The 15,732-nt window shown below is 50.5% G+C and overlaps 2 protein-coding genes across 2 annotated transcripts; both read left to right on the forward strand.

The window, feature by feature from the left end:
* Window positions 1-3,996: 3,996 nt before the first annotated feature.
* TIFAB (TIFA inhibitor) lies at window positions 3,997-7,089 on the forward strand. The gene is made up of 2 exons (XM_003266405.2): window positions 3,997-4,188; window positions 6,465-7,089. Exon 2 carries the CDS (start codon window positions 6,475-6,477, stop codon window positions 7,087-7,089), a length of 615 nt encoding a protein of 204 aa, XP_003266453.2. The 5' UTR covers window positions 3,997-4,188; window positions 6,465-6,474.
* A 2,204-nt stretch (window positions 7,090-9,293) lies between these two features.
* Window positions 9,294-10,023, forward strand: DCANP1 (dendritic cell associated nuclear protein). Its single transcript, XM_004093195.2, is given in 2 exon segments — window positions 9,294-9,976; window positions 9,978-10,023. Coding segments are annotated over 2 exon segments (729 nt in total).
* Window positions 10,024-15,732: the final 5,709 nt, after the last annotated feature.

Here is a 15,732-nt window from a genome sequence, read left to right on the forward strand (position 1 = left end):
GTGGGAGGAAAACAGGCCCAGGGAAGAGATCGGACTTGCCTGAGGTCACATATCTAGAGATGACAAAGCTCCCTACCAGGCTTCTGCCCACTACCTTACTCTGCTGGTGGGCAGAAATAACGGGATCACTGAGGTCTTGCCCAGACTGGAGCCCCGAAGATGAGGCCCTTGCCCAGGGTTTAGGGACACTCAGCAGGCCATGCCCAGGGTTTAGGGACACTCAGCAGGCCAGGTGGTCTTTGGACCAGGGAGACTGATGAGAGGAAAGGCCCTGGAGCATGGCCAGCCACCTTCGCACAGTAGGCTCAGCCCCATCTATGTGCCTTTGCAGCCCTTGCAGTGCCTTGGAGTAGCCATTTGGGTTTTCTGTCATTCATCTGTCTATCACTGCACTGAGCAGGAGTGTGGTGCCGGCAAGAAGCCTGGGATCAAGTCTAGCTTCCTAGCCTACACATGGCTTCTCTCCCACCTTGGAGTAGCCATTCGGGTTTTTGGTCATTCTAGCTACCTTGCCTGCACTTGGCTTCTCTCCTGCACAGAGCAAGCAGCAGGTCTGGCATGCTCTTAGAACTACTCCTTTAGGTTACTACTGCCTTCCATAGGTTTCTAGAGAAGGAGTCATAGCAAGTCCCCAAGAATTGTCAGGGGAGGATTTTCTCAGTGATCTGAGCTTTGCTCCCCACCCTTCCCCAGTACCAGGAAGAGCCAGGGTACAGGGGATGAGGGAAGGATACAAGAAAAGGCAATTGAAGAGATGCAAAGACCATGATGGGGACTTCACCGAGCTTCAGTCACCTGTCTTGCTTGGTCTGCTACCAAACATCTTGTGGTTCTGGGGGCTAGCCCTGCCCCTCACTGCCCTCCCCCCAGACTCCCCACCTCTCTGCTTGACTTGCTATTGAGGAGCCAGGAGCCACACTTGTTCCCAGACCCATATGACTGGCCCCAAATATGACCCAGAAGGAGTATGTGGCACAGCTATCAAGCTAACTGGACCATGGAGGTGTATTGTAGCTAGGCCTGAGGACTAGGAGTCAGCTCACCTAAGTCCTCACCCAGCTGTGCTACAGATTTACTGTGTAACCTTGGTCACTTCCCTTCGCTGAGCTTCCAGGTCAGTTATTTGAGCATCTGGCCCTGAGGATATCAGGGTGGTCAGAAAAGGCCCAGGAGTAACCAGTGAGGCCTCCAGAGTAGCAGCCCACCCCCCGGAGAAGAGCGGACTCAGAGACCCTTAGAGGAAACAGCCTCCAAGGCCACCATGCTGAAGGGTCCCAAGTGCCTCAGCCCAGAAGAAGGCAGGAGGTGAGCTACTGGAAATGGCTCACTATCTGCCCAGGAAGACCCAGTGCTGGAGCCCTTCTTCTCCCCTTCAATTTTACCCGACCCAGCTGCAGGCCTGCTCTGGGGCTGTCTTCATCCTCCCTACTTGGATGTCCTCCCTATTCCGCTGTGCCTTTCCAAGGCTTCTCAGCCTTCATTGTCATTGATAATGTATTACTCCACTTCCCATCTATTAGCTTGTCACTAAGACATTATTATTCTTTTACTGATTATCCTAGAGATTATATAATGCACCTTTGACTTATTAATGTCTACCTTAAATTGTAGTTTTATCGCGTCCTGGACAATGCAAGGACCTTGGGACACTATAATTACATTTTTACCCCTCCCACTTTTGATGTTATTGTTGTTATGTAGTTTAATTATACATATATTCTAAATACATTTTAAAATGCCATCATCCTATTAGCAAACTAACACAGGCACAGAAAACCAAATACTACATGTTCTCACTTATAAGTGGGAGCTAAATAATGAGAACTCATGAACACAAAGAAGGAAATGACAGACACTGGGGTCTTCTTGAGGGTGGAGGGTGGGAGGAGGGAGAGGAGCAGAAAAGATTACTATTGGGTACTGGGTTTAATACCTGGGTGGTGAAATAATCTGTAAAACAAGCCCCCATGACATAAGTTTACATATGTAACAAGCCTTCACATGTACCCCTGAAACTAAAATAAGTTTCAAAAATAAAATGTCATTATTATTGTCTTTCATATGGTTAATATTCACTTTGATTTATATGAATATATCCATTTCCATTGCTCTTCATTTTCTTCTGCATTTCTATGCTTTCATTTGGGATTACTTTTCTTCTGCCCGAAGAACACTAAAATTTACTTTAGAGTAGGTGTATTGTTGACAAATTCTTCAGTTTTTGTGTGAAAATGACTTTATGTCATCTTTATTTTTGAAGGATTCTTTATCTGGGCATGGAATTCTAGGTTGGCAGTTACTTTAGAGCAAAATATCTTCAACAAACTAGGAATAAATGAAAACATCCTCAATTTGAAAAAGAACATTTGCAAAACTCCTACGGTTAACATCATACTTACTGGTAAGAAACCAGAAATTTTCCCACTAATATCAGGAGCAAGACTAGGATGTTTCCTCTCACTGTTCTTTTTCAACATCATTTAACCAACAAGTTTTAACCAATGAAGTAAGATTAAAAAGGAAAAAGAGGTATACATATTAGGAAGGAAGAAAAAAACTGTCTTTATTTGCAGATGACGTAATTGTCCATGTAGAAAATCCAAAGAAATTGACAAAAAAGCTCCTGGAACTAGTAAGTGATTAAAGGACGATTGCAGGATACCAGATTAATACATAAAATCAATTACTTTCCTATATGCCAGCAATGAACAAGTGGAATTTGAAATAAAAAAACAATGCCATTTACATTAATATTCAAAAAAGAAAATATTTCTGTATGAATCTAACAAAACATGTACAAGATCTATATGAGGAAACCCATGAAACTATGATGAAGGAAATCAAAGAACTGAATAAATAGAGAGATATCCCATGTTCATGAATAGGAAGATTCAATACTGTCAGGATGTCAGTTCTTCCCTCCTTTATTGATAGATTTGATGCAGTCTCATCAAAATCCCAGCGAGTTATTTTGTGGCTATTAACAAACTGATTCTAACATTTATATGGAGAGACAACTCAAAAGAGCCAAGACAAAATTGAAAGAGAAGAATAGAATTGAAGGACTGGCAGTACGCAACTTCAGGACTTACTACAAAGCTGCAGCAATCAAGACAGTATGGTATTGGTGAAAAAATAGACAAATAGATCAATGATACAAACTAGAGAGGCCCGAAATAAACGCACATGAATACAGTCAACCAATCTTTGACAAAGGAGTAAAAAGAAGACACTGAAGGAAAAAAAAAATGGTCTTTTCAGAAAATGGTGCTGAGACAACTGAACATCTATAAGCAAAAAAAAAAATCTAGACACAAACCTTCTACATGTCATAAAAATTAAAATGTACGTATAGAACTATAAAACTCCTAGGAGATAATGCAGGTGATTTGAACACACTGGTGGACTATGAATTTGCTGGGCTATGTGAAGGGTTAGCACCTTCACATTTAGCCACTTCCAGGGCAGCCAGAGCCCGCAGTGCTGGACAAGCAACCATCTTCACCCCTTCCAAACTGCATGCAAACAAGCAGAGCTTGGGCGATGGGGAGTGGGCATGAGAGACCACCTTCTCACTGTTCTGCAAGAGAGACCATGTTCTATGAGTGGCCATTTACTGCCCTCTCCATCCTCCCCATCCCCAGGACCTGCCCTCTCATGAGACCCTCAGGGAAGTGCCATGTTGCCTACAGTTTCCTTGGCCAACCTCTATACAGCCAGAACGCTCTCCTCATTCTCCCACACTCAGGGGGGCTCTCCTGTCCCGTAGCCCTCTGTCCCAAAAGGCTCTTTTTTTCTAACATAGCTGGGCTGCTTTGACCCCATCCTACTGGCAGATGGAGAGGAACTTTGCAGATACCCTGGGTGCAGGTCCTAAGGTCCCTGGGGGTGGGGTAGGAGAAGCTGGCAGAACTGAAACCCAGGAAGGCATGCCATCTATCTCAGAAGGGGTCCCACGCTGGGGTTTCTCAAACTCTCAGCAGTGGAATTGCACTTCTGCAATGAAAAATTACACTTCTGTTTTCTTTCTTAAAGGGAAAAAGGAAGAATGCAACAAAACTGAAGTGTGTTCTGTCATGTTCCTGAACCGCAGCCATAAGAGCCCTCCCCAGCCCTACCCAAACCAGCCTACTCCCTCTCAAGAGCTCACAGCTGCAGGACTAGAGCCAGATGTGCCCTGGCAATAAGGTAAGTACAAGCCAGAGGGGCTTGAACCCATGGGGAGAAGGGAGGGCCTGGTGGGGCTGGGAGGAGGGCTCCCCCGAGACACACACCCTGGAGTGTCTTCCTCCTGCCTCATCCCACAGGCTGGATTTGTAGGGCTGGGTTTCTGTTTCCCCGGAACACCTGGGATCCAAAAGACACAGGACAGCCTCTCGTGGACGGGCTCCTCTTTGGTGGGAGATTTCTGTTAGCTCGGGATGGAGCAGAGAGTAAGGCCACACAGCAACAGTGAATCTTTCTTCCTGAGGGATTCTTTCAGGGTCTCTGTGCCGTGATATTAGTTTCTGGGAGTGAACTCTTGAGTTTCCAGCCAGGCCTGACAGCATGGTTGCCCAGCCCACCTGTCCTGGGCTCAGCCTGTAACCCATACCTCAAGAAAAGGCTTTCTGGCTGGGCGTGGTGGCTCACACCTGTAATCTCAGCACTTTGGAAGGCCAAGGCGGGTGGATCACCTGAGGTCAGGAGTTCGAGACCAGCCTGGCCAACATGGCGAAACCCCGTCTCTATCGAAAATTCAAAAATTAGCTGGGCATGGTGGCAGGCGCCTGTAATCCCAGCTACTGGGGAGGCTGAGGCAGGAGAATCCCTTGAACTTGGAAGACGGAGGCTACCATGAGCCAAGATCACACCACTACACTCCAGCCTGGGTGACAGAGCGAGACTCCATCTCAAAAAAAAAAAAAAAAAAAAGAAAGAAAAAAAAAAAAGAAAGAAAGAAAGAAAAAAAAAAGAAAGGCTTTCTGCAGACTATGGCCAGATGGGGTGTGGGCAGAGGCATACGTGTGTCTGTGCCTTAGGGGAAAGGGGGTGCCCTGATAGTGAAAGGGTGCCCTCACTATCAGACTAAAAGGTCCCAGCCATTAACCTACTGCATCTAAAGGGCAGAAGGGGCAGCAGGTTCAAGACCTGGAGGGACATTGAGTTCAAGCCACCTGCAACAGGCTCGCTGCCCCACAGCCTTTGAGACCTGATCCCATTTGTGGTCTCTCTGGGTGATTTCACCGTGTGTGTGTGGGCTTCTCATTTAGCCACTTGGCAAATGTGCCCCTGGACATTTATGGTGGCCAGGCCCTATTTGTATGGGACAGTGGGACATGGGGCAGCAAGAACCACAGCCCAGACCATACCCAGCCCTTGGGAGGCCTCAGGGATAGGAAGAGAGGAGCTCAGGGAAGACAGGACAAGGGCCCACTGAACTTGGGCATGAAATGCAAAGCTGGAATGAATGGGGAGTAAGGTTGGCCAGGTGTCCTGGGGGATTCTCCCTGTTGTGGGAGTCAGAAGGCAGTGAAAGGTCACCTTCCCCAGGGAAGGGAGCTTCACAGGACAGGTAACACTTGAACAGGGCCTTGAACCATGGGCAGTATTTGGACAGAGTTTGGGATGGAAGATGCATTCTTAGGAGACAAATAATGTGAGCAAAAGCCTGGTACCCAGAGAATGTATAATTAGTTATTCAAACCCACTCAACCCTTGGTTCCTGTTGAAGATGATGGCAGGTCCTGGGCCACAGGGCGCTGGTGGACATAGCAGAGTTTGTGTTTCTCAAACCCATGCAGGAACAAAGCTGGCCATTGTGAGTGGCCTTCCAGCAAGTGCCCATAGTAACCACTCGGAATGTGCTAGCTGTTTATTCTTCACCAGGGTTTCTAGACAGCCTTTCTGGTGGCCAGGACTAGGCTAAGCAGCCCCCTTCTGTGTCCTTCCACACATCCTGGTGCTAGAAACACCTCTCTCCTCCACCAGTGGGTGCTCCCAAGAGTCGGGGCTCGGTTCGTTGTTCGTTGCTTCTCCCCAGCAGCTGGTTCCCTGCTCAGCTCAAAGGAGGACTCAGCAAGGGTTTGTTGTGTGACTGTCAGATACCAGGAAGATGTAGCCAGTCTGTCTACCCTTTCCTTTCCAAGAAGCAGAGCCAAATTGTCTCCAAATAACCAAGATTACCAAATCCCTACCCTGCAAGCCAGCATGCCTTATCCCTTGCATAGACAAGGACAGACATCACTATACTACAGAAATCCAAAAGTCGGAGAGAGTGGGTGGCATGTTCTATTCAGAGTATGGGAGAGGCTAAGCTCATGACCTTCCACACCAATTCCAGCCTTGGCTCCATCCTGGCTTGGGCAGAGTGATTGTATGAACAGGCACAGGGCCCCTGAGGTGGGCAAGTGTGTCTGGGCTCAGGGAGCCACAGAGGTCTCTGACTCAAGCTGAGCCTGTGTGTCCATGTTCCATCTTTCCAGGCCTTCTTCCATGGAGAAGCCCCTCACCATCCTGCGAGTGAGCCTGTACCATCCCACGCTGGGCCCATCTGCCTTTGCCAATGTCCCATCACAGCTGCAGCATGATACCAGCCCTCTGCTGCTAGGACGGGGGCAGGACACCCACCTCCAGCTGCAGCTCCCCCGCCTCTCCCGCCATCACCTGTCCCTGGAGCCCTACCTGGAGAAAGGCAGTGCCCTGCTGGCCTTCTGCCTCAAGGCCCTGAGCCGCAAGGGCTGTGTGTGCGTCAATGGGCTGACACTGAGGTACCTGGAGCAGGTCCCCCTGAGCACCGTCAACAGGGTCTCCTTCTCAGGCATCCAGATGCTGGTTCGCTTAGAAGAAGGCACATCCCTGGAGGCTTTTGTCTGCTATTTCCATATTAGCCCTTCACCCCTGATTTACAGACCTGAGGCTGAGGAAACTGATGAATGGGAAGGCATCTCCCAGGAGCAGCCTCCCCCTGGTTCAGGGCAGCAGACTCCAGGTTGCCTGGGGTTTCTCCACGGCCCTTCCCAGACTTGGGACAGCCCTCTCCAGCCAAGACCTGGAGGAGGAACAGAAATACAGCTCCAGAGGGAACCCCCAGACAGTGCACTCTGCTAGCCCTGCCACTAGAGCAAGCCTTTGCTAGATGAAACACGATTTGAAATATTTGAGCTGCATCATGCAAGGTTGACAAGCAAAACCCGCTGGCTGACTTGCTCATAATGAACCAATTCTGCAAACACTGAACAAACAGCCCAGAGTGGAGAAGCACCCTCTGTGGCCAGAGCTATGCAAAGTAATGGGAACATCATATACTTTTAGAGGCCCTGAGGGGTTCTGGGGAGCCTCTCTCAGCATTTCCACACATTTCTCCCTCTTATCTGGCTAGGAGTTACTTTATGTGATTCATTTTGCATGCTGCTTAAGAGCGGGAGTTTGAGGTTGCACCAGGAATGCATGGACACATGTAACAATTACATTTGTAGTAGCTTGGGGTTACCTTCAGCTTTCAAATACCCACAGGCACGCAGGGCTTAGGAAAGCCTGAGTTTAATAAACTGCAAGTATTTCATTAAGCTGGCACACCCAATAGGATTCCCTGATCCCCAGATGGGCCACATGCACGCCACCCTGTCATGCAGACGTGGGGGTGGGAAATATAGACGAGGTGTAAGAGGAAATTGGAAAGGTGGGACTCACATTTCTGGAAAGGATGCAGGCAGGGCTCAGGGTTTCCTGAGGATGGGAGCTGGGAGCTGGGCCTGCCTGGAAATTCATTGTCCCCATCATCATCCTCATCCTTACACTCCCCATTCTCTGTCACTTCTGGATCAAGGCGTTGGCTGACTTGAGGTCAAAGGTCTTCAGGGAATGAGGGAATGGGGTGGGGGTTTGTGTAAGAACTCAGCCCAGCAGTTATTTCGCTCAGGGTGAGTCACACACCAATGGGGCTGGGGGTGTTCCTTCCAAATAAAGGACTCATTAGGAGCCAGGTGCACCAAGGGTGGGAGGATTTTCTCGGTGAACACGGGGAGCAGCCATTTGCCACACCATGCTGAGAAGGGGAGACTGTGGTTTAGAAACAATGCTCACTAGTGTGATGCAGGGAGGGATCTACATGGTCACCATGATCCCAGACCCCACTCTCCAAGGAATCTGAGGCACCAAGGGCACGGCCCTGTTCCCCTTGCTGACTCCAATCCCTGGGTCTGTAGCTGTCAACAATTTCTGTTTTCTGCCCAAAAGGATGATTGTTTTGCGCCCAGGGCAAGCTACAAGGAGGTCCAACTTCACTCACAGGCCCTGAGCATCTTCTCCACGAGGAAAACAGAGGTGGGCAAGACCCAGGCTTGCCCTGGTGTGGGAAGCTTCCTCTCCAATAGGGATGAAGCAAAAACAGATCACAGCCACAAGGCAGGGAGAGCAGGGCTGCTAGGAAGGGGCTGTCTGATGCTGTGCATGACCCCTTGGGACCCCCAAAGCAGTTCCTCATTCATTCAGCAAAACTTCACCAAGCACCCACCTTGTGCCAGATCTGTGCAAAGCCACGGAACTGAACCAGAAGTGAATAAGGCAAACTCCCTCAGGGAGTTTACCTGGCACTCAGGAAAGTCAAGCATTCAGGAGTGCATTACTTATTTGATCACTACTATGATTAGTGCTGTAGTCGTATTTTTCTCTCTTCTCCAGCTGGGCTCATTCTCTTGTTAAGTGGCCTTGCCTGTTGAGTGCCTACCATGTGCTTAGCACTCTGCTAGGTGCTGTGTGTATTAACTGCACTTTACAGATGAGGAAACTGAGACTTGGAAAGGTTACATATCTTGCCCAACATCACACCATCAGTAGCTATGTGATTTGGGCAAGTGACTTAGTCTGCTCTTGCCTCTATTTCTCCCTCTGGAAAACGTGTAAGATAATAGTACTACCTGCTAGAGTTATGAGGGTCTTAGAAGGTGGCACCTGTAAAGCACTCAGTCAGTGCCCAGCACACTTAATAAGGGTTAGCTACTATCATGAGACCTGAGAGAGGAGGGCTCACCATCCACACGGAGCTAAGGAAGACTCACACCCCCGTAAGCGGGCTCCAGAACCCAAGAGCTTAGCTGTGCTCTGTGATTCCCCAACTAGGGATTTAGTTGTAGCCATGGACCTGGTAGGCAACAAGGAGGGGATTTTAATCTGTTCCTTGCATCAGAAGGTCCAATAGGCAGGGTTAGTACAATGGGAGATGCCCTGGTGGGGCTGGCAAGGAGAAGCCACATGTATTTTGGTCTGATGAAAAGCAGCAGTGATCTGTCACTGACCAAAATGGTCCCCCAACTATGCATTACAGAGCAGCAACCCACATACAGAACTCGAGAAGCCACGGCCTGGAGACTGTACCTGGACACCAAAGATTAGAGAGAGGAGCTGGTGGGCAAACCCCAGAGTCCCCAGGGTGCCACTCCCCAGCTCCACCAGAGAACTTTGGGAATGAGCTGCTGCCCCTGAGTGCCCCTCTCCAGGGCCTCAGTGAGGGTCTCTCCCCTCCAGGGAGGAGCAAACCCTTGCCAGCTGGGGTCCTGTGAGAGGGGGCAGTTCAATTCCTCCACAGGGGACTCTGCAACTCCGATCTTTGGAGTGAAGCATCTGCGAGGCCCTCAGGGACCCAGGATGAACTGCATAGCAGCTGAAGGAAGACAGGCCAGACCAGGCGGGAGGGAGCCAGGAAACATCTGGTTTGTAGTTTCAGACTCTACCCATTCACAGTTCACACAGTCTCCCCAGGAAACTCACACCTTGCCCTGTACCAAGTTTTTAAGGCAGTTAAGCTCTGCCCATCTGAGACTTCATTTTTCTTGAGTAGAAAATCACCGAAATCATCAGCTCCATGGCACCCACCCTCACTTTCTCCTAACAGCTGGAACTGTCAGGCTGGCTTCAGGGCCTGGTCTTCACACTTGATATCACTATCCCTCACCTGCCCAGACAGCTGGAGCAGGCGGGTGAGTTCCTCCCAACCACCTCCATTCTCTCAGCGCCCACCGCAGGGCACCCCACGTGCCTGAGTGAACATGTGTGCGTGTGCACACACACAAGTATGCACAGACATACACTAAACACGAACATAGAGTGAACATGAACATGAACACGAACATGAACGCTGCTCCAAGCTAGGGCCCTCTGGTCAGACTGCTGCCTGGGTTAGAATTCTTGTTCCCCCCACTTACTATAGTTCTGTGATCCTGGACAAGTGACTGAATCTCCCTGTGCCACAGTTTCTTCTTGTAGAAAATGGGAAAGATCACAGTACTTACCTCCTTAGAGTCATTGTGAAGGTCAGTTTGAGGCATCACACATTTAAGGCGCCCACACATAAGGGTCAACAGGGTTGGCTATCACCGTCCAGTCTGGTGGGAGATGTAGGCACATGGACCCAGTCTACACTCAGGCACAAAGGAGCTACACTGGTTACATTCAGGCATAGCCCAGAGCACTACAATTCTCTGAGACATTGTCTGGAAATCTAGAAATCATCTCCTTGCCCTTTAAGTATTTTAACCCTCACATTCCTCTGCTTTTCCAAGAATGTGAATCTTCCCAAGCTGTCCGTGAGAGACACGGCCTCCCCTCGAGGAAGACTTGCAAATGCTCCATAAACAGCCACAGTGTGGGGCTCGGCCATGAGGAAGTCACAGCAGACACGCAAGACAGCACAGTCCTGGCTGCAGCCTGGAGGAAGGGAGGCCCGTGGTGGAGCACTCACTCCGTGCCTGTCTGCCCGGTGAGACCTCAAGTTCCTTGCAGACAAAGGCCATGGGTTGTTGGCTCTTGTGTTTCCGGTGGCCTTCGTAGAGCTGAACAGAGGACAGGCGCACAGACAAGGGAGACTCTGGTGGTCAAGGCAGCAGTTCCCTTGGATGCTAAAGTCTGAGCCGGGCCCCTCAGGCCCGGCATGGGCAAGGCGAGGCCCATAGTGGTGGGAAGCCAGTTGGCCGGCTGGGGTGAGAAGGCCACAAAGCCGTGGGCAGACAGGAACTGGAGGTGAATGTCTCTGCCTCCTGTAGGCCTCAGCAGGGACCGCACAGACCCTCTAGCTGGGGCAGCGCAGACCCTCTAGCTGGGGCAGAAAAAGGCTGGTGCTTCCTTCTAGTCCTTGAGCTTCCGTAGCTCAAACTCAAGCAGAACCCTGGGGTTTTGGGATTCTGTGTGGTGACTGCTGAGGAAGGTTTACAGATTTTACAAGGTGCATGTCACAGAGAGACAGTTCTCAGTCAGCACTTCCTGTCCCCTGCAGAGGCTCATAGGGGACAGCCCCTGCCAAGGAGACCCTGGAGGGGCTCTGAGGATAGCAATCAGAGGTTGGGCTGGCTGGACTAAGCCCAGGCCTGTTGCCCACCAAGTCTCCATAGGCTCTAGTCTGACCCCTTTCTCCACCCCGGGCGATGCAGGCCAGCCCGTGCAGACCGCCCCCGACGCGTCCACTAGCAACACCTGCCTCACTGTGGCAACACTCCATCCACACAGGAAAAGACTGAGAAGGCTATGCTTAAACTAAAGGAGTGAGTTTCATAGGAGGGGTGGCTTTAACAGTTTCACTGAGGGAATATTTCCCTGTCCCTTCAAATGGACGGTCACTACAGAAATGTATAGAGCAAGACTTTGTCAAGGGGCTGTTTCCAGGTCTCCAAGTGTCTAAATAGCAGAGCTGGGATGGGAACTGAGAACCGATTCTTTCCACAACCACCCACTGAGCAGCAAGGATGCAGCCAGCAAAGAGGTGTGCGGAGGCAAGCAAGCTCCATGTGGTGGGGACAGCGCGTCGCCACCTCCATCACCCTTGCAGTGGGCTGCCAGCTGGGCCACCTGCCTTCCACTGTATCTACTGTGCGAACTTCTCCAGCTCTGCTCTGTTTTCTCTTCCTCAGCATCCACCCCGTGACATGTAGTGGTGGCTGATGTCGCCACAGTACCATGAGGTTAACAGGTCCTCCCTCCAGCTTCCCTCATGGTGGCAGCCTCACCTGCATTGCAGCCATTCACCGGACACCGCACCAGACCCTCAAAGCCCATCCAAGACTGTGAGAGGAGTAAACAACCCAGCCCAGTTAAGAGGAGATGCTGAATTTAATGAACCCTATTTGAATTGCAGGGCTGTGATTCCTCTTACCTTTAACGTGAACTCACAGGTGGATTAAAGTGAAATAAAACCTACCATTTGAGTTACATTCTCAGCTGATTGGAAACATGCATTGCCTCCCCATGACCGGGCCGTGAGAAGGGAAGTTATTATCTTTCTTTAGAGTTTGTAAACTCTTTATGGCTGAGGCAGCTTTAATCCTGCTGGGGAAAAAAAAAGGATCCGGGAATCAGTTGCTCCTATTTACCTTTGTTTTCCAATCGCATGCTCCAGTGGGAATAAAACATCCTAAGTGAGGGGATGTGGGGAGCCAGGTGATCCCTGACAGAAGAGTTTGATTATTTTCTTCTCTAGGCATGTGAATTGAAGGAGCTTTAGAGTTCCATTTGGCAAGGGGGCTCGTTTCACAAAAATGTGCACCCCAGCAAGGATGTCAGCACTCCTAGGCCATTACTGGTTCCTCTGCCTTTTCTTTCCAGAGGAAATGCTCTCCATTTCCCAACCGTGCCCACTTCTTTAAGGGGTGCTTGCAGCAAAGGGCCCAGCTGCAGGCATTTGGCCAGGAAGCAGTCGGAGTACAGGCAGATTTGAATCCAAATCAAATCAGTCCAGGAATGAGGAGAAAACCTGTGGAGACTGGAGCTGTGGAGGAGGCTGTAGGCTCCCTTTCCACCTCTCCCGTTTCTCTGACCCTCCCTGTGTGTTACCTGACAACACGGTTCACATGCAGCAAGTCCCAAGCAAGGCTGGCAGGAGGACCCAGGCTCCAAGCCAAGCACTCTCACTGCTGGAAGGGGGCCTGGCTGCGATGTCTGCCTTGCTTTCCTTTAAAGGTGTGGAGGCAGGGGGTAGAGGTGGGAGTTTTCAGAATAAGGCAGAGGCACAGGCCTTCGGAGCGAGAGCACAGCCAGGCAGCCAGACACGAGGTTTCCATAATTGCTTCTCTGAGGGATCAGGGGCTGTCATGATGTCATTTGCTCAGAGGGCTTGCTACAGATGGGCTGGGAACATGGTGCCTATTAAGTCACCTTGTTTAGGGGGAAGCCTATCATTCAGGATCCAGTCAGAAATACAAAAGCCAGTCTAAGTATGCAAAAAATGTAATTCAGGGAATTGGGTATGGAATCACTGAGAAGCCAAATACAGAATGCAATTCAGAGATTAACAGAGATTGCTCCCACTGCTGGCTCCAGGCTGGAGGGCAACTGAGAGGGGGTGTTACTGGAGTCACAGTGGGGAATGTCCAGCCCAGGGCTAGAATACCATGGAGGCCCCCTATGGTAGCTGGGACCTAGAGGGAGAGGAGCCACAGAGGAGAGGCAGCTGCCGCCAGCAGCTGATGAGGTGACTCCACTTGACAGGCTGACAGAGGAAGGAATACATTAGCTTCTCTCCTTCTTTGGCCCCCCGAACCCCATCAGCTGAAGCCAGCCAGAGGCAAGCTGACTGGCAAGCCTGAGAAATACAGCCTATAGGGGTCAACTTCCCTGCAATACAGAGCAGGGGATGAAAGAGAGAGCCATGGACCTGAGGACAACAGCCAAATGGCCAGCACAGAGCCCATGGCCATGTCAATGTCCCTCAGCCTCGCCTGAGGCCCTGGGGTGGCCACCAAGTAGGGAGAGCAGGAAGGAGAGGCCACACTGCAGAGGACTCCACCCTGAAGGGACCCCTGAGGGGCAAACACAGATCCCCACCATCATTGTCACCCCAACCTATGTGACCTTCAGCATCTGTAAAGAGGGAGGGAGGAGGGCAAGTACCACAGAGTGAAGCACAGAGAAGACCCAGGCACAGCCTGGCTGGGCCCACACACAACTCACCCAGATGCCCTGCTTTGAACACCAGCTCCCGAGATAGGCAGAGGGCAGGGCAGAGACACCTGTCCTCAGGAAGCCAACAGGCCCAAATCCCACTGCCTTCCACTTACAGAATCCAGAAAATTCCTTCCTCCCACAAGCCACTTTTTCCTCACCTATACAATGGGGATACTATGAGTACCTACCTCACCTCTGTGAAGATGAAAAACACAATGTGAGTGTGCCAGGTGCAGGGCTGGGCCCATTTCACATGCCAGTTGGCTGGAACCTCCCACTGGCAGGCAGAGCCCTGCGTATGGCAGAAGCCATCTCGGACATGTCTGTAGATGAGTAGCCACCTACACACAGTAGGTCCTCAGTCAGGGCTCTCTTGACAGGAGAGAGAGTTGAGAGGAAGAATTTGGGTGGGGTGAAAGCAGACCACTAGGGTCAAAGCTCTGAGAAGAACCTCAGTCAAACCACAATACAGCTCCTGACAAAAAGGGGAAAATATATTTTAAATAAATAAGTGCTCCGAGTGAGAAGAGGAAGGGTCAGTGGTCTTGCTCAGTGAATGGAACCACAGTATCCAGGGGACCCTAAGCCCGGAAGCCCATGGCAAATTCCAGCAGGGCCATGCAGGGCTCCACACCCCATCCCTCTGCTACCTGCCAACAAGGTTTCCTGTTTCCAGATGGGCCTCGTCTCCTTGGTGCGACACAACCACCCAGCCCTTCACCACTCAGAAACACACGCACGAGGTCCAGAGCTCCCACACTTGGAGAGCTGCCCCGGGAGTATTAGAAGCAGGCAGGCTGGAAGCTTGATGTTAGAGGCTTCCAGATCCAGCGCTGGGCCTCATTACTGTGGAACACATGGTCGTCCCCTGTGGACACTCTTGGAGGCCGAGGCAGGAAGCTAATCCTCGGGGGTCTGTGTCTTTCAGTTTTACGTTCCTCTTCCCCTGGGCCTGCAGGGTCTGTGGTTGCAGTGCAGAATTCAAGTCAAAACATCAGAAAGCCTCATGTGGTCTGACTTCTCCTTCCCCTCTCCATTCCCCAACACACACACACACGCACGCATACACACACACACACACACACGCACACACCTGCATACACATATCCATCCATCCATACACGCACACATACACACACATGCACACACACATGCACACACACATGCATACACACATGCATACATACACACACACACACCTGCCTCTGGGCTCTGTCAAGCACCCCAGGTAAAGTGTTGGTTAGAAAACCACATGATAATTATGAGCTGTGAGTTTTGCTCCACAGTTAAAGAAAGGGAAAATACTTCCACTTGAGATTCTCAGCGTGCTTTACACACCAGAGTGAATATTTTGGCTCAGCTCGGGGAAAACAGAAGCAGAGAAGCGACCCCACTAGAGGGATGGTAGGGGAGCATGCTGGGAAGGTCAGAGTGTTCTGAATAAAGGGATGCATGCTGTAAGAGCTGGCCACAAGCTCCTGAGAAGGCTGGAACAGCTAAGTCTGAGGAGGAAAGCACTGGATTGAAAGGAAGACGTTCAGCATGGCCGAGCGATTCTGAGAAAGTCCCCAGGACCTCTGCACACTTCATTTCGCCCATCTCCACCATCAGAATTGTGTTGGCAAATGTTTAGCAGCTCTCTGAGTGGCAGAGGAGCTCTGATTGCAGTGTTTGCTGATGTCCGTGATGTAAACTATCTTACCACGGTCAACTTCAAGGTATCAAAATGACATCACTGAAGGTGGAATTGGAAAGAGACGCACAGTAAGCCCACCATCATGTGGCATTCCCACCACACAGATACAATCAGTGTAAATAGCCCCA

This window comes from Nomascus leucogenys, chromosome 2, assembly GCF_006542625.1.
Source record: "Nomascus leucogenys isolate Asia chromosome 2, Asia_NLE_v1, whole genome shotgun sequence".
Lineage (NCBI taxonomy): Eukaryota > Metazoa > Chordata > Mammalia > Primates > Hylobatidae > Nomascus > Nomascus leucogenys.

What these genes read in the sequence shown, in the direction of transcription:
- TIFAB (XM_003266405.2), top strand. Translation starts at nt 6,475, where the DNA reads ATGGAGAAGCCCCTCACCATCCTGCGAGTGAGCCTGTACCATCCCACG.